At 41.1% G+C, this 18,826-nt stretch overlaps 1 protein-coding gene across 5 annotated transcripts in view; it reads left to right on the forward strand.

Moving 5' to 3' along the window:
- Positions 1-18,826, forward strand: part of FGD4 (FYVE, RhoGEF and PH domain containing 4) — a 99,791-nt gene that overhangs the window by 49,599 nt on the left and 31,366 nt on the right. For 4 of the 5 annotated variants that reach the window (XM_064737676.1, XM_064737711.1, XM_064737694.1 and 1 more), the window contains exon 2: positions 13,524-13,688. In XM_064737676.1, the coding sequence (XP_064593746.1) occupies positions 13,524-13,688 (165 nt within the window). Of the gene's footprint in view, positions 1-2,510; positions 2,620-13,523; positions 13,689-18,826 lie in introns of those variants that run through there. The other variant, XM_064737703.1, reaches the window with a different exon arrangement.

Below are 18,826 nucleotides of genomic sequence, written 5' to 3' on the forward strand. Positions count from 1 at the left end.
TGTTTGTGAGTGGTTTCAGTTCCTGGTTCATTTGCCAGATTCACTGAGCTGTGTTCATAGCTGTAAGGTTTCTAGAGGACATATCTATAAGAAAGCATTACCTCCGAGATTTATATCCTTGTTTTAGGAAGTAGGTGTACACTCATGACTTATAGCCAGCTTTGCACCTATAATGTTACAATAGTCCATTTAACTAATGCTTATGCCACACTTAATGTACACAATTTGCTTCCAGAATTTTAAAAGAAACTCACATTTTTTTGCACCATCCAGTGAAAGGTTTGGATTTTTTCCATTGTATGCTTGTAAATAAGTTTTAAAGAATACTACTAAAAATACTGCTTTACTTCTGAGTGCATTTTTCAGTTCTGAGGAAAATTCAGCTTTGGGTAAGTTCAGTCAAAAGGCATACCCAACCCTAACACTTAATGTAAAACAGCAAATATTCTGAATTAGGTTTTTCACAGAGAGATGGGTGAAGCTGATCTGTGGAAGGTTTGGGTTTAGCATGCCAGTCTCCCTCTCTGGAAAGCCCTCTGAGGCTAAAGAGAGGGAAGGAAGTTACCAGCAGAGTGAGTTGGAGATTTTCTAGAGAAACTCAGAGTAGATGTATGCAAATAGTTCTACCGATTTCTCCTGATTTCAGTACTTGAGGGCATGTGCTTTTTTAGGGGGGTACAAAGAACACTTGTTTTAAAAAATTGTATTTGCTCCTTATCTTTTATGAAACTGCCCTTTCCCCTCTAGCATTTAATAATCAACTAAAAGGATGGAAATCACATCTTTGCTCCCACTCCTTAAATACCATTTTGTTGTATCCAGAGAAGAATTTACATGTGGATCTAGGAAACTTTCTGATCTTTCCCTGGTCTGTCTCTTAAGAGCTGTTCTCTAATGTGTATCCTTTTCCTTTAAATGTGACAGGAACCCTTACGGATCTTTCAGGAAGGATAATGTGTTATAACCACTATTTCCTCTTTCCCTTTGGCTTGCTTTCAGTCTGCAAAGGCCTAGGCCTACAGAATTCTTACATGTAACAGTGGCAGTCTGAAGGTCAAATAGAGTGGTGAAGCTGTGACATTTGGGTTTTTTTTGCGATTAACTGTGTGATGCACAGATAAATTTTACAAGCTTTAAGGTGACATAAATTATACTATCAGGTGTAGGAGAACTGTGGATACAGACAGTGCACAGAGAAAGGCTGACAGCAAATAATTCCAGTCTGTGTGGGTTTTAAATCAAGTGGACAGATATCCCTGGATCCCCCCAAACAGTGTCAAAGAAGCAGTGAGTCTGTTGCTGAAGCGTTGGCTGCCTCCAGTTTGAAATACAAAGAAATCCTTCCAGTGCTGACTGCTGGACTGGGTGACAGGGCAAAAGGAGGGACAGTACCTGCAGGAAATATAAATTCACATATCAGTCCATTCATTGCTATCACCATGGGCAGTTTGGGCAGTTGAGTGTCTGAAGGTACCTGAGCAAAGCAGTTTTTCCGAGCACTAAAGACCACAACATATATGGAAAATGTACCTTTGCTGGAGTGTTGATGTTTTTGAAGACTTGAACTTTATAGATTTATATTCTTTTAGTGATAGCATTCACTATAAGGGAAAAAACTGATTTCAAGCCATGGCTTTTCAAAGGGTCACTGATATCATGACTCAGAAGTCAACAGGGACTCCAGTGTTTTCATTACTGCCACCATTATGCTTTTCTTTGTGCCTGCAGCACAGAGCCTTATCTTAGTCTTTTTCGTGATATGTGGGTATAAACAGAAAATGTCTGTTAGTTTACACCAATGCTTGTAAACCCAGAGTATTTGTTGAGTCTACTAAAAATTCATAATATTTATGCAATTGTCCTCTATCGCTCCCTTTCTGCCCTGGGTTTATAATAATTATAAAACAAAGGACTAAGTTTCTTCAGTGTTAAGAGTTTGGAACTTTAATGCCCGTGTACTTCTTACAGTTTGACAGGCAATGCTTGACCTTGAGAAGGACAGGTGGTCAGGAAAAACAATCCTTCCTTTACATTGCCCTAAGATACTTAATGCATTATGGTTACTCTTGATTGCCAGTGAAAACACCCGTGCAGTCATGACCTGCCACTATAAAAAAGGAAACAAAAAGAAAGGGAGGCAACAGCTGGTTTACGTCATGTGAGGTGGAGAGGGATTGGAGCATTGCCAAACCTTGTATTAGAAAAGAAGTTAAATGCTTAACCTTAAACAAATGTTATTTTTACAAGTAATTTCGTAGAGTTTATTTGCTCTCTGTTTTGGAAAACTTTATTCCCCATCATGCAAGCCATCCACTTTTTTTAGTGACTATTACAATGCTCTTTCTAGTGATGCCAAGCGCTGAGGCTCTACGGAGAGCGCTAAATATTACATAGGAGTCAGCAACATTCTGTTGGGCTGCAGTTCTGAGAGCAGCTCAGTGATCCAGTGGGCAGCTGCTGCCAGAAGGCTGCCAGGTCCCTTCCTGCAGCTCTTGGGCTCACCCAGAGCCAGCTCAGCTCGTTCCCACTGTACAAAGCTCTGGTGTAAAAGCCGCGTCCGCTCGCCCGGGAGCAGTGCGCGCTTACCCCGACCTGGAGAGAAACCCAGCCAGCCCTGGGGTGGGTAAGAAGGGAGCAGTGGGAATTCCAGGGATGTGGATGATGGAAAAGGTGGAACTTCTCATCTTGGTGGGGGCTGCTCACTCTGGGCTAGCTGCAGTTTGGGTGGGAACAGCTTGTTTTTGGTCTGTCCTGGGGCCTTCGAACATTTGCGTTTTGAATGGTTGCACATCCTCGAGGTGTTTTGGACAAAACTTGAGCCATTTCAAAGTTATTTCTCTTCTTGGAGTCTAGTTGGCCTTAATGTATTTTTTGCATTACATTACTTTTTTTTTTTGTTTTAAATAGCATTTTTCTATCCATTTGCACACTCAAAGATAAATATTCATAGGAATATTAAGCTTTTTGGAACAGTATGATAAATTTTTGACTTTGCATAGAAACAAGATGTTTGATTTATCTAGCTTTCTATAAGTTTTAAAAAATTACATTCAAAATTCATCATACAGTTGTTGTTTTTCTTATTTTTTTTTAACATTTGAGATTTTAAATGTAGGTCTAGAAAAGAGAGGAGAGAGAACTAAGCAATAGAATACTTTTCAATTTTAATCTCTCAGCTGTTCAGAGCATGAAGTGTAAAGCTGTTTCAATCTGTATAATGTTCAAGGGGCAAATGCATTCACGTGCAGGTCTGTTCACCTGGAGTGAATTCTGTACAAAGAGAGGTCATTTCTGGCAATTAAGGGCTGAGGGATTTTTTTCTCCACTTGGATTCCAGGCAACTTGTATTTGGCTTCCTTACATAAGGATGATCATGAGCCAGTGGGTTACTGTGAAATGGTGATTGGTTTCTTGTTCCTTACGGAAAGGAGGTGATGTAAAAGCTGGCATAATTGTGCTAGGCTTTAAAGAGACTGGACAAGGAAGGTCCTTCCTTGAATGATTGCACAGGAAGGCTGTAAATGCACTTAAACGAGGCTTTTTGTAGCTATTCTTCACTTTTTTCCCCTCAACCAGGTCAAAAGCAGGAAGCACTTAAATTCTTGTGAAGTGTCCAGCTTGGGGTTCTTTATATTTCTGGTTTGGTGCAGCGAGCATTGCCTGGGAGCTGCTTGTTTGGGAGCTGCTGGTTGTTAATGACTTGGCAGGGCGGCTGGAGCTCCTGGGCAGCCGGGCTTGGGGAGGAAGGCAGCGGCCATGGGGCGGCCGTGGTGCTGCCCTGCTGGGCCCCAGGGCTTCTCTGCATCCCCACCTTCCCCTTCATCATAAAGTTCACGGGTTTGCATTCTCTTGTAACCTTTCATGTAACAGGAAGCAGTGCCTGGTAGCCTCTTGTAGTGCTATTGTGCAGTTAATACCCTGCTGCCTCTTCTATAATTAGAGCATATTTCAAACCATTTAGATAATGTTTGTTTTTATTATTTTTTTTCCCTTTCTGTCGCTACTGTTTTCTCCAGCCACACTGAGATATGATCCAATAAAATCAGTATTACCTAGTGGCTACTTGCTTCTGGAAAGACAATCTTGTATTCCTTTCCCTATCAATAAATTTGCATCTTTGCCCAAGCTCCAGTGCATCTAAGGTGAACGAAAGTGTGGAACTGGCTGCTTTATTTTTTGGGCAGGGTTGCATTTCTGATGGCTCAGCTTTCCCAGACCACATCCTGAGGCTAGATGGGTGCCAGCCCTGGTGCACACAGCGGGGTGGGAGCGGGCAGCCAGCAGGAGGGAGGGACGGGAGTGGGTGGAAGGACTTGTGTCCGTGACAGCTGGCTGCTGGGTGAGCCCTGGGCTGTCACAGGCTGGCAGCACACACGGACTGCTCAGCAGCTGGATCAGGCAAACACTTTCCATCTATCAGTGATAATTTTATTGACTTGTGTTGAGTGATTGACTTCTTTCTGCATCTTTGGCTGTTCTGCATTTTGGATGTACTATGTTATGTATTTATTTCTTTAAATTACTTCAGTGTGCCTGTGTTTTACAACTTCTGTCCAGATCTTCTGCAATAATACATCAGTTACAATCTTCTGTAATTAGATACTTTATTTTTTTCCCCTTTGGGTCTGTGGGGCTTTTTGCTTTGGCTTGTTTAGCATCCTGTTTCTAAAAATGTTTTCTTTTAGTCCTTTTATCTACAGAAATAGCTGATTTCATGTCTCAAAGCATATGGATAGTTTCCAAAATAGCTCTGAGTTGAGATGAAATAACTTCTCAGATAACTGGGCAGAGAACAAGATTGAAGTGTCAGTGACTTGTTAGAGAAGTTCAGAAGCAATGAATACTGTGCAAAATTATGAAATTTGTAGTTAACTCAAATTTCTCTAAGCACACTGATATTTTATAATGGCTTATGAATTATGGAAGGGGAGATCTTTCTGTCATTGTCTGAGTAATCCCTGCACTTGCCTGGTAAGTATATGCTAATGAATCCTCTTGAATTATTCCAGTGATTTGAATGAGATAATCAGATGCATTTTCCCTTCAGCTGACCCCAGTATTGCAGGTGCCTTCCTTAATATGAAGTTAAATTGGGCTGCCCAACATGGTGTCATACTGTTTATCTGATATATAATAAAAGAAAGAAGAAAATAAATCATCCTAAAACTCAACAATAAAGTGAAAAAATCACCAGGTTCCGTGCAACAACCCTTGCCCAGACAAGTGATTCTTCTGTGATCAGTAAATCTGTTTTTACAAATGGGGTTTCTTGTTTAGTAAATATGAGCTTGGGGCACTTAGCAAGTGATGATTGCCGTCTGTGCAGAATATGCTGGTGACAAAAACTTAGTGAAAATTTTCATTGTTGCATAAAATAATAGTTGAGGAGACATTGGTCACCTCATGCAGCTCTGTGGAGAAAACTAAAATGAAAAAATAATTCTGGGAAAATGCGGAGGAGGCGTATCCTGTCAATATTTTCTTATGGTAGGCTTCATAATCAGTGACTGTTAATGCAGTAGGAACTCCAGAAAGCCACACAAAACTTGCTCAAGCCCTTCCTCATCAAACATGAAGGAAGCTGTAAAGAGAGCATGGGATAAGGAAGGAAGTGCCCCCCAGACACAGAACTCACCCCATTAATGTGCTCCCATTACCACGATGGGGGAAGAGGTTGGCAGATGTAGTCAGGACATTGCTGAAACTTTGTGAAATGCTGTCATGTGAGAAGCAGCTCTTGAGCTGAAAGTTGCCATCATGAGTTATGGCACTGGCAAAAGGCAGTGCTGGCAAGGAGGGAGGAATTGCCTGATTCCCTGGTGCAGAAATGAGACAGTAACAGCAGGGCTGCTGTCTTGGGCTACAGGGTCAACTTGCCCTGCCTATTTCCTGGAGTGATGGAGCTGATGCTTCTCATTGTAACCATTTTCTTTCTTGGTGTTTTTTGTTTTGTGGCTTTGGATCCTGTGGTTCTTAGCTACGTGAAGTTCATGGTACATGGCTGTGGGGTCAGGAGCTGTATTCACTTGTAAGTCTTGTGGTTGTAATAATAGCAAAGAAAAATATTGTCCAAATCTGCTGAAAGATTTTGACATTGTTTCATGAAACACAAGCCATTAAAAGTCTCTACAAGTAAAAGAATACTATTGCATATTTTCTCTCTAAGACTTTGTGCTTGGTAATACTTGTTCAGAGGCTAAAGTGAAAACAAGGCTTTGAGGAAACATATTGTAATACTGGAACTAAGTATGTGGAAGAGGAGTAATTTATTCCTCTGAACAGAACTCCTTGCACTCGGAGCTCTTCCTTCAGTCATGTGTTTCTGGACATGTGGTTTGAACATTTATTTTCTCTGTGTACTTAAGAAACCCCCATTATTCATTAAATAGCTGATGAAGTATTCCACCATCAGCAAAATCATCATCACAGTGAGTACAAGTGTAGGTGAATAATAAAAACCTCTGTGAAGAAATGGTCTGGTTTGGCAGAGGATCTCAGTCATAAACTTCTACTTTCAAACTACAATCATTTGAAGTTCTGTAATTTTGTTTATTGGAACAGCATCAGCAGTGCATGTTATATTATTGTGCTAATCCGAAATTGAAACAAATGTTGAAAGATAATCTCATTAATTGTTGACTCATTTTAATAAGACTCCCAGCAGATGAGCAGGTTGGCCTGCAAGGAAATGATTATCAGAGCCAAAAGAACAAAGATTGCAGCCAGACAGGACAACAGAGCGAAGCACACTGAGTCTGCCTCCTGTAGCCAGCATTGGCAGGACATTTGTAGTGACTATGAATTCACCATTCACTTCCTTGCTTTGTGTGATTCACCGTATGCTGAGACGGAGATCAGGGGATTACTGATAAATCTGATTTAGTTAATATTTTGGTACTTCGTCTTAAAGCTTGGGCTTTATAATCTTGAATTTGTTACTTTAAATATTTTTTCTACTTAAAAGTAGTGTCATCCATAGCAACTCCATCTTTTTGGTGGAAATTACTAAAAGTTCTATTTCAGTCTAGACATGAAAGTTACCATCAGAAAGATGCATGATTTCTTCCAACCAAAACAACTGTTAATGCTTGGCAAAACATGGGAAAAGAGGCATGGAACGAGCAAGTCTCCTAAATACCTGCAAATCAAACCAATCATCTTAGACCAAGCAGATATGGGAAACTTTGATGTTGGGTTCTGTCACTGATGCTCTGCATAACCCTCTTCAGTTTATTAAAAATGAAACTATTTCAGAAGTTGTTTCTCCTTTTAAAATAATTTGGGTGTTGTCCACAGTTAAACTTGCTGAAGTTTCTTTCACTTTTCCTTCTGTGTTGCTGCTCTGTGTATTAGTTGCCAGTGGTTCACACACTGTTGTGCATACCACAGTCTGGAAACCTTTGCTCTCTGTTACTAAGTAAGGTACCACATCTACCAAGAAGTTAAATATTTTCTGGTTCTTGGCAAGTATCATATAGCAAGTATTTGGTCTGACAGTTTGAAATTCAGTAAGGTTTCCTGTTTAACTTCACTATCACATGTTATGAGTGCATTCACAGAGGTCATTAAACTGAAAGAGCAGAAATATTTATATACTTTTTGCAATCTACAATTTATATGTACCATATTCAGTTGAAGTTCATTTACTTACTTATTTACTCCATCCAGAGTAAATTTATTTACTCCATCCAGAAAATGCTATGAGAGGCAAGTAATATTGGTTTGGTAGTTCTGTTAATGTCTGTATGCAGTGAGAAATAATAGTTTTATATGGTTTTATGGTTTTATATGGTTTAAATCTTTTTTACTCCCAGAAAATGGTCTTCCTTCTTCTGTTGAACTTAGAATATTTTTGCCTGTGTCTGGGGAATAGCTCTGCAAGAAAAAATCTCTAAGTTTTTGCGTTTTGTCAGCATAGGTATCTGAACTAATCCTTTAAAAGAACCTGATCTGCCCCCTATACTTTGCCAAGATTCCATTTTTCGAAGATAATTCTAAACTGTCTGTTATTTGCTATTTATTTTTCTGGCCAACACTTTCTTGCAGGAAGAAAACTAATTTATTTGGTGAGACAGACCTCCTGACTTCAGGAAAAGCTATTTTTTTCTCTTTTTGCAGTGTTTGGTTGTCAGCTATTTACAATATTTCAGTGATGGCTCACCACAGTAAAGGCTGGCCTGATGTTTAACCTTTTATAGTTCATCTGCACAGAACAGAATATCAGTGTGGAGTTTCTGCACTATTCTGAAGCTGAAAACATTCACAATTCTATCACCACTGCAGTGGGAGAGGTGATGATGTATCAAAGCACAGCTGTGTCATTAACTCAGAATGATAGCTTTTAATAGGAATTGGCAGAAGGAAGAATTTTTTTTTTTTTTTTTCATGAGAGAAATGTTGACTTTCAGACTTCCTACCCTCCTCCTTCACACTTCTAGTTCTCAGGTAATTTGAACTTAGTCCAGTTATTATTGACATTGGGTATGCTTCAGCAGTATAAATCTCTCAGGAGCATGTCAGCTCCCCTCACAGAAAGGATAAATCTGTGAAGGGGAAGTAGCAGGTTACTTGAGGCTTAGGTTTGAGGGCAGGTTTGGACACAAGTGTGTGCAGAATCTGTGACCTCATGCACTGGATGTCTGGCTCGGCCGCAACATGAGGTGCTGTGAGTGAGAAGCTGCTTTGTGCCTTTTTGTTGGTGACCAGGGAGCTGCTGCTCACTCTTGCTCTGCCCTTGCCAGCTCCTGTAGTGTTTGGTGAGTAGGTGGGTGGGTTGGAGCAGTCTCTGCTAGTGCCAGTGTCACTTGGCACTCCTCTGAGCTGCTCAGGAGAATGTCTGGTTTGGTTGCTGTGCCTGAGCCGGTGCCTTGGCAGGGTCTATTTGCCAAACACCCATTTCTGTCCAAGGCTGACTTGGGTGAGGCTTTGCATTGATGTTACATCAATGAAAAGATCCAGCAGTAGAACAGCCACAGCCACTGGGGTAGGTGCTCTTGGCACTTAACACGTGGGGAATGCATAACTATATAATTTAAGAGAAGTAATTTTTATCCTTTAATTTTCCCTCTTGTCATAAGAGATTAATACTTCCCCCGTTGATTTTGTTTTTACATCCAGAACCACTGCATTTCTTTCATTCAGAATGCATGAACAAGAGTGGGACCACAGTGGCAGTAAAAATTAGACAGTGCTGCAGCAGAAGAGAAGCACTATGTGCTTGGAAGTGGGAATGAAAATAAATGCAACAGAAGAGTTAATGGTGTTGAGATTGGCTTATGGAACTGCTGATGGAGGACCCATCAAATGCTACGACATTAGTGTAACCTTCCTGAATATAAATTGGCCACTTTTTAATCTTACTGGCACTTCAAGCTGGCTGGCTCTTTGTCTAAATGTTCATGGATCCAAGTTATTTCTAATTAAAATGCCCTGAAAAAAAAATATAATGCATCACCTAGCTTGAAACATACTTGCAGATGCACGCATGTTTGCAAGCATTCTAGCTTCTCATTTCCTTGCAGATGATAAGCAAAGTAATTAAGTGCTTATCAAATTTGCACTGTTTATTTCTCTTTTCTATTAGCTATTATTACCTCTTTCTCCCTTACACTTCTTAAATCTTTCCCCACCTTTCTCTCCTCTTCAGTGTATTTAATTATTCCTGATTAAAAGAGGGAGGGTTTAATCATGTACCAGTCAACACAGCAAGTGGCTGGTAGTATTTGGTTGTGCATGGCATTTCTGACTTGAGGTAAAATTTCTCAGTTTTTATTATTTGTAGGAGTAGCAGAAGTGCACAAGTGCTTCTTTAATCAGGTCAGAATTAATCATGGTGGAGTTCTACTTCAGCCCAGTGCAGGTTTTTGCAGCATGTCTGCATTTTTGCATATCTAATGGGATTTTACAGGGCAACAACTGTATTTTAAAAAGGCAAACTGTGTCACTGCTTACTTAAGCCTCAAGAATTGAGCAGCCCTACTGAAATGCATGCTCCTCATTGTGGAGCAAGTATTTGGGCTGAATATTGCATGTTTTGGGCTTTTGTTGTGACAAAATGTATTGTTATATTACAATACACTTGAATACAATACGCTAGATACAGGAATTTTCACTATGAGTTTGTGTTTCTGCCACAATTTTATTGTCTGCATCACCTGGAAGGTGCTGTTGTTCATCATTGTTCATATACTCTTCATCATCATTGCCTAGAAACTAGGGCTCAGATTTCCATGGGTGTTAAAGGATGTGCTTTGCCTAGAGAATATTCAGTTTTGTACAGAAATATGCTGTGGCTAGATTTGTTATCTTTTACCATTCCAGCTTTACAAGGATGTGACACAATTAACAAAATCTCTAGTTTGAAATATGGTTTAAATGTCTGCAGCATGTCCATCTCGAGCAAGCATGAGAGGAAGGAGGATTTGTTTAATGGCTCGTACAACAATCACAAGTTTGAAGTCGCTCTCTTTCCCACAGCCCCATGTGCTGGGTTGTTGGTGTGAAGACAGAGCACATCTTGAATCAGAACACTTCTTGTAGCTTTTGTTTCCTGTAAGCAGCTGCAAAAATCCCATTCTAGAGAAGCACTCTTTTCTCTTGCTTGTGGTACCATTCTGTCTTACCGTGGATGAGCTTTACCAAATGGCTTTTGCACACTGAATGCAAATAATATTTGCCAATCTAGTGGGGATCATGTGATGCTGACAACAAAATTGGTTCTTAAGGCCACCTGCTATTTTTGCATTAAAGGTTTTTTTTCAGCTGTTGCTGTTTTTGCTGGACTTTGTATTAAGGCTGTGTGTGTGCATGTGTAAACCAAGCCGAATGAAAGTCTGAACAGCTGCTGAGGAACTGGGGTTGTGCTGAAATGATCTTATCAGGCAGGTCTAAGGAAGGGCTGCTGCTGCTGGGAGGAGCTGTCCTGTCCCTTTCCAGTCATATTCCAGCTGTTCCCTGTGCCAGCAGCAGTGCTGGGGCTGCTGAGTGAGGCCAAACCCACCCAAAATGCACTCCAGCTGCCACCTGCCCCATTTCTGCTGCTCATCTCACAGTGCAGTGCAACAAGGGCTGGTGCTGGCCAGGGGAAGGAGTAGCCAGAAGCAGAAGCTGGAGCAGAAGGTGACAGGGAGGGGGAACCGTGGCTGACCACAGAGCAGCTCTGTTCTCAGCAGCAGCTCTATTTGACTGGGCGTTATGTGATTGTGAGTGATAACCTTCAACAGGTGTGAATGCCTTGATAAAGACGTGCGTGCAAAGCAAGTTCCCATTCTGGCCACAGCAGAGCCTCATTTTCTTAGGAAATCCTTATAATAAATAAGATAGTATTTTGATGGAGATTTTTGACCTTGGCCTGAGCAGTTGACACAGCAGTGCCCCTTACTGAGCTGCACTTGGAGCTCTGGATTTTGCAACATGTTGGCTGATAAATCTGCAAACCAATTAGTTTTCAGTAAAGTCTAAGCCTTCACACTTTGACCCTCACTGCAAATTTATAACTGATCTGAATATAGATTTATAAATTGTGTGCAATTGCCTACCCAATTTGTACAACCTACTGATCCCACAGGAGTTACTCCTGAATTTGTTTCTGAATTTAGAATTGCCCATTTAGAGTGCAAGCTGCTTAATTTGTAGCAGTATTTGTATGGAATTCTGTAGGAGAGGGAAATCCAGCCTGTCAGCTCTTAGGTGGAGACAAGGAAAACTTGCTGGTCCAACTCCCTGTACCATCAGCTTGGTCTTTCTAAGCACTTTCAGAACTCCCAACCCCAGGAGAGACAGATATGGCACTTGAAGTACCTTTTTGGGCTTTGAGGAATGCTGTGGGACAGAGCTGTCACTGCTGTAGTACAACACAAGTTTTTGGGGATGGGGGTGACACCAAAGGAAGCAGACTCAAGGAATCTCTGCCTGAGATTGCAGGCATTTGAGACCTTGCTTCTGTAGAGTGGGGGCCCTGTTAGATTATCCTCATCACTCTGGAACAGCCACCTTTATGTTCTGGGGAGATCCCTTGCTACTGGGATGAACCAGAAGAGGGGAAGATGCTGTTCTGCTGCTGTGGGTGTTGTGCATGCATTGTCACCTGGGGCTTTGGTAGCACGGATTGTTATCTCACTGTGGACCTCTGCAGGAATCTCTGTTGGGAGAGGCAGCCTCTGGGTGCAGGGCTACCTCAGTGTCCAACAGGAAAAATAGGCTCCCAGGAAATAAGGAATAAATACTTGAAAGTATTGTTGGAATCCAGAAAATGCTGAAAAATCATTAAGCAGTAGTTGTAGCATCCCTTTCCATTGCTGTACAGGCTTGGCTGTATCTAGGGGTGGGTGGGCTTTGCAGTGGGAGAAGAAGTTGGATGGAATCAGAGGGTCCAAACTCTGCAGAGGAGTTGTTGTTCAGAAGATATAGGAAGATCACCTTGTGAAATGGTTGAGCGGGTTTTGGATTTGCTTTTTACGGAATCATACAAAAAAAACCCCCGCAAAGGCAAGAAAATAAAAAGGGTGGTAAGAAACAACAGGAAATAGAGATGCAGAAACTCTACCCTAATATTTTTTTTAATGAAAATAATGATGACAACACCACAATAAATGATAAATGGGCTTTCCTCCTTTTCCTTGCTCCTCCCACAAAAATGTTCTGGAGTTTTTTTGATTCAGAGGTAAATGAATATTTACCTAAGTGACATCTCAAAGTCCTTCATACTATTACAAGTTTTTAATTGTGTTTAGAGAGCCAATTGCTTTTATGCTGCAAAACTAGAGTGCACGGTTTTGGCTTCCATAATTCACATCACTTACTGTAATAAGTGCTTTTATTACAGTTTCCATTGTTTGAATATGTTTTACTTTATATTTTCTTCCACATTTCTTATCAATAACAGCATATAGATCCTATGAATGAGAATAAGTTCCATTCTGCTCAGAAAGAATTTCTCTCTGGTTTTGTGCTGTGCTTTTTTTTTTGTTTGTTTGTTTGTTTTTTCTTTTTTTTTTTTTAACTGCTTATAATAGGGTCCTTTCCTACCAAAATAGACACAATTAGTTTAGCTGACTTTTGGATCCTTCCACCAAGTAATTAAATAAATGTTCTGAATATACAGCATTTTGTACACATTTTGAATACAGAAATAGAATAGATGAACAAAAATGCTGGTCCTGTTGAACCAGCTGGTCCAGTTCTGTTGAACAAGCAACAATTCAAATGGGAAAAATATCTGTTGGGTATTGTCATGTTCCTATGGAAGAGCTCAGGCTAATCATGGTGGAAATATATTCTTCATATCCAACCCTTCAAGGTTTAAACGACAGAACAAATTTCAGTGAAAGGCAAAGAGTGCTTTTAGGATGAGACACTTTAAACATTTTAATATTCTCTGTAGGGAGTTGTTAGCACTCTGATAAATGTTCTTGTAGTCTATTCTAGCCTATACTCAATCTTGTTTCTTACTTTTGTGTGTATTTATAATTTTACTTATTTATACTTATTTTCTATATAAATCCTTGTGTGTGTTTATTTTCCAGGCAGCAGCATCTGTCCAAAGCCCTTGATACTGTCCAGAGCTTGTGCAGCGGGTGCCACAGCCAGGCTTGTGGAGCAGAATGTACGCTACGACGCGGCTCAGGGAATAAATGGAAGTGTGCCACTCAGACAGTCCCCACGCGCAGCTGCAAGTCCAAAGCCACAAGGTAACTCCTCTCCAATATTTTTGTTAGGGAAGTTGTTCTCTTGGACTTCTGAGAGCAGCAGAGCACCTTGAGATAATTGTATTTGAAAGAGTGAAAACCATGGGGCATAAGCTTGCTGCTGAAATACAAATGTTCTGTAAATGCCTTGTGATTCTGTAATTTCTGGCTTATTTTTCAAAAGTCTTGCTGTATTTGAGCTGGGAGGTTTGTACACTATTTTTAAACTGGAGTGTTTGACAGTCTGGCTTCAAGGCAGGGGTGGTGGGAAGATGTTCAGGGTCTTTGGAGTTCTAGCAGAGATTGAGAGGAGCCTTCCTGCAGGAGTATGTGGAAAGGTGGGAACTTCATGTTTGTGTACCAAAAGCTGACAGTAATGTACACAGACTAGAATCAGATCTCCTTTCTCTCTGTTTCTGTCCATAAATATCTTTACTTTTAAAGTGAAATACTATATAGTAAATAGTATAATTGTATATAGTAAATAGTGTGTGTATATATAGTATAATAGTGTGTATATATATATAGTATAATAGTATATATACACCTGTGTGTATATGTATATATATACATACTTTATATATACACACTTTATAAGCATATATGTATAAATATCTATGTATAACCATACACATATAAAATTACTATTTATATTGACTTAAACCATCTTTTAATGTGGCCTTCTTGGTAATATATTGTTGATTCTGCCGTGGCTGATCACAGCTAAGAGTCACTACATTCCAGAAATCTTGAATTCAAATAAAATCTGGACTGATATCTTTTAGAGGTGACAGGCAATAGGAACTTTGATTATTTTAAAAGTTAAAAAAAGAAGTGAGTTTTGAAGGCATAAATCATAGTGCTGCTCAGTGCATTGGATTCTGAGACACAGTGCTGATAAGACAGAAATGAGAATTACTTACAGAAAACCAGATGTGGAGAGCTGACCCTGGCTGAATGCCAGGTACTCACCAAAGCTATTTTATCAGTTCCCTCTTCAAATGGACAGGGGAGAGAAAAGATAACAAAAGGCTCCTGAGCTGAGGTAAGGACAGGGGGAAGATCACAAACTGATTACTGATTAAGCAACATAACAAATTTCAGGGTGCCCCCCATGGGAGACAGTTCTCCATGAGCTTCTCCAGCGTGTGTCCTTCTGTGTGCTACAGCTCTCCATGAGCTGCTCCAGCATGAGTGGAGGGTGCAGCCCTTCAGGCACAGCCTGCTCCAGCACAGGTTCCCCACAGGGTCACAAACCCAGCCAGAAATCCTGCTCCAGAGTGGGCTTCTCTCTCTCTCTGGGTCTGCAGGTCCCTGCCTGGAGCCTGCGCCAGTGTGGGCTTCCCATGGGGTCACAGCCTCCTCTCAGGCATCCACATGCTCCACTATGGATCTCCTCCATGGGCTGCAGGTGGATCTCTGTGACCCCATGGACCTCCATGGGCTGCAGGTGGATCTCTGCAACCCCATGGACCTCCATGGGCTGCAGGTGGATCTCTACAGCCCCATGGACCTCCATGGGCTGCAGGTGGATCTCTGCGACCCCTGTGCCCTCCATGGGCTGCAGGTGGATCTCTGCGACCCCATGGACCTCCATGGGCTGCAGGTGGATCTCTGCAACCCCTGTGCCCTCCATGGGCTGCAGGTGGATCTCTGCAACCCCATGGACCTCCATGGGCTGCAGGTGGATCTCTGCAACCCCTGTGCCCTCCATGGGCTGCAGGTGGATCTCTGCAACCCCATGGACCTCCATGGGCTGCAGGTGGATCTCTGCAACCCCATGGACCTCCATGGGCTGCAGGTGGATCTCTGCGACCCCATGGACCTCCATGGGCTGCAGGTGGATCTCTGCAACCCCTGTGCCCTCCATGGGCTGCTGGTGGATCTCTGCAACCCCTGTGCCCTCCATGGGCTGCAGGTGGATCTCTGCAACCCCTGTGCCCTCCATGGGCTGCAGGTGGATCTCTGCAACGCCATGGACCTCCATGGGCTGCAGGTGGATCTCTCTGACCCCATGGACCTCTGTGAGCTGCAGGTGGATCTCTACAACCCCATGGACCTCCATGGGCTGCAGGTGGATCTCTGCGACCCCATGGACCTCCATGGGCTGCAGGGGCACAGCTGCCTCACCATGGGCTGTGGGGGAATCCCAGCTCCAGCAACTGTCCCCCTTCTGCACTGACCTTGTGTCTGCAAAGTTGCTCCTCCCACATATTGTCACTCCTCTCTTCTCAGCACAGTCATATCTGTGCAATAACCTTTTTCCCCTCTCAAATGTGTTATCACAGAGGTGTTACTCCCTTCTCTGATGGCTCAGCCTTGACCAGTGGTGGGTCCATCCTGGAGCTGGCTGGTATTGGCTCTGTTGGACATGGAGGAAGCTTCTGGCAGCTCCTCACAGAAACCACTCCTGTAGTCCCCCCAGCTACCAAAACCTGGTCACACAAACCCAGTAGTAGAGCACATCTAAATCAAGTACAGAAGCTAGAATCACACAGAGTCATCATGTAGTGGAGTCAAAAATATCTGTATCACTCAATGGGAAAATGCACCTTGAAGAATTCTGCATCAGTCCTGAGTTTGTCTTAGAGTTAAGGGCAGGAAGAAATTCTTAGAGGTGTCAAGAAAGTTTTGTTTCCTTCAGGAGAATGAGAGCAAAATAAAGCTGGTTTTCTGTTTATTTGTTTTTACAGAACGTTTGCCAGTATTGTTAACTAAACTAAGACTTTTTGCCAGTCATATGTAAACATTACTTATTGAGAAGCCTTTCTGCACCATTTCCTAGGTCTCTGGAATTAATTCTCTACAGCAAAGGGAACATTTGCTCTTCCTAAGAAAAATATTTTAGAAGTAATTAATGGATAAATAGAAATGTGCTATCAATAAAAAGATTTAAAGCCTTTCAAAAACAGAGCAAACACACTTATTATAAAATTTTAGCTATTAGATAAATTAGGAGTTTTATATTATTGGACCTCATTCATTCAAGTTACACAGCTGTTGTTGATCTTTCCTAGCCATGTTTCCTTTTGTTTGTCAATACTGTGTGCTCCAAAATGTGCCACAGCCAGGAATAGTGTGGTAGTCTAAGAAATGCAGCTGTGTAGACAGAATTCAATAATACTGTTGTAAATAGTATTTTGTGTCTCCTTTATTCATGGCTCACTCTCCATTTAATAATATTAAGTATGTGCATCAGATGGAAGTTTTATACTGTATCTTTTGTTTGGCTTTTTATTGAATTGAAGCAAAAGAAACCAGAATTAGTGAGAGAGGCATTTGGGAGACTAAATGTTCTAAACAAACTAGGCTGCTCTGGTTTATTGGTTTAAAAGTGGCCACTGTTTTTTTGAAGAGCTTTCATGCAGAGGTACAAAAATGTTTTTTGTTTTTAGCAGCAGGAAACATTTTTCCGTATGATTATTCTAGTCATGCAAATACTAAGTGGCCTTTAATAGTGAGAGGAAACAAGATGACAGACCTGAATTGTAATGCCAATGTATTTGGTTGTGGAGGAACTAACTGCAAAATGACCTTCATCTAACCTACCAAAATAATTAAAATGAGAGATATAAACATGACTTTGAAGTTGTTTTGTAAGTGTGGTACAGCCATTTTCAGTAAAATTTACTTTATTAAGGGAAATAGAGTTTTAACATTGAGGAAAAATGTTCAAAATCTTGTACTTCAAATGAACCCTATACTTTTGTCTCTACTTGGTCTCTGAGAAGCAGTTAAAGTATTTGGAAACAGTTCATTTAGGGTATCTAGGTCAAGTGAATAAATTTCTGCACGCAATCCAATATAAAATTCTTTATTTTCATTTTAATTTTTCCCCCTGGCATTTCAAGGAGTAAAAAACCTGTTTGATACACTGTCAGTAATAGCAGAATTTTTGTTCTCCAATAATTCCTTCCATCAGTTTTTGTTCCCCAGTAATTCCTTCCATCAACAAGTCAGCAATTCATGTGTCAGATTTCTGTCTGGAGCAGAGTTTGATTCAGGAAAATCTTTGGAACAAATTTGGAGCAAAGCCTGAAACTGGCTGTAAAGGTGATGAGGGAGTTGAGCAAAGGAGTCAGGGCTGCAGAGCAAAGCAGTCAGAGACTGTGTGTCTGTACCCGCTGTGTCTGTACCAGCTGTGAGATGTGCTGCTTTGCCTTTGCACCAGTGCAGTGCATTCCCTGATAAAGTGGACTAATCCACGCTGGAGGCAGTCAGTGGAAATAGCAAAATATGCTATCACATATGAATCCACAAGAGAGGAAGTAAGTTGTTAAATAATTTGAAATTTGCCCTTACCTACAAATATTTGGGTAGTCATCTGAACCTTGCAATAGCAGAGTTCATGTAGAGTGACACATAAAAAATTGTCTTTTTTCCCCCTAGTTTCTTCTATTCCTTGCTCTTTGATCCTCTTGCATCAGTTCTTTCATGATGTCAAATTGCTAAATACTGGGCACTGAAACTGCTGTCTGTACCAAGCAGTTTTATTGAAGGATGCAAAATATGTGGAAATGCCAACACTTCTTCAAAGCAGTGAAGTGCCTTGTCAGTTCAAGACTGTGCATCAGTTGCTCATTTAAATTTTTCTAATGAGAGCCTAGGAGTACTTATGAGTCTCCTGCTGAGGCTGGAGAGGCATTTTTGTTTGGGTTGGAGGTGAATTTCCACTCCAAAAGTTGGCCTGGTTTGTGCTACTGTGAAATGATTAGGATGCAACCGATTCAACACTTAAACTTTGGCATTCAATTTTAGCTGCATATCTGCTGTGTACCATGAATCCTGCCTTCCTTTCTCAGTTATTATATAGTCTGTGGTTAAAAGCTGACAGTGGCCTGGGCTTTAAAAAGCTGGGAGACCTCTTAAAGGTCTGAGATATAGCCTCTACTTCCCTGGCAAATGAAACTAAATTGAATGGAAGTGAGTGGAACTAAAACTGACAGCTGTTCCTAAGTAGGCTTCTCCAGTCTTGGTGGTCCTTTAAGAAACCTGCTACAAAGTCTCTTTTAAACTAAAACTAAAAAAAAATCCCCAAATTATCTCAGTGAAGACGACAAATGAGAGAACAAGAGATATCTGATTATTCTTGGTCTTCTCTCTTGATATACAATTGAAAGATTCTTCTTGTGGCATGAACC

This window comes from Zonotrichia leucophrys, chromosome 1A, assembly GCF_028769735.1.
Source record: "Zonotrichia leucophrys gambelii isolate GWCS_2022_RI chromosome 1A, RI_Zleu_2.0, whole genome shotgun sequence".
NCBI classification, from domain to species: domain Eukaryota; kingdom Metazoa; phylum Chordata; class Aves; order Passeriformes; family Passerellidae; genus Zonotrichia; species Zonotrichia leucophrys.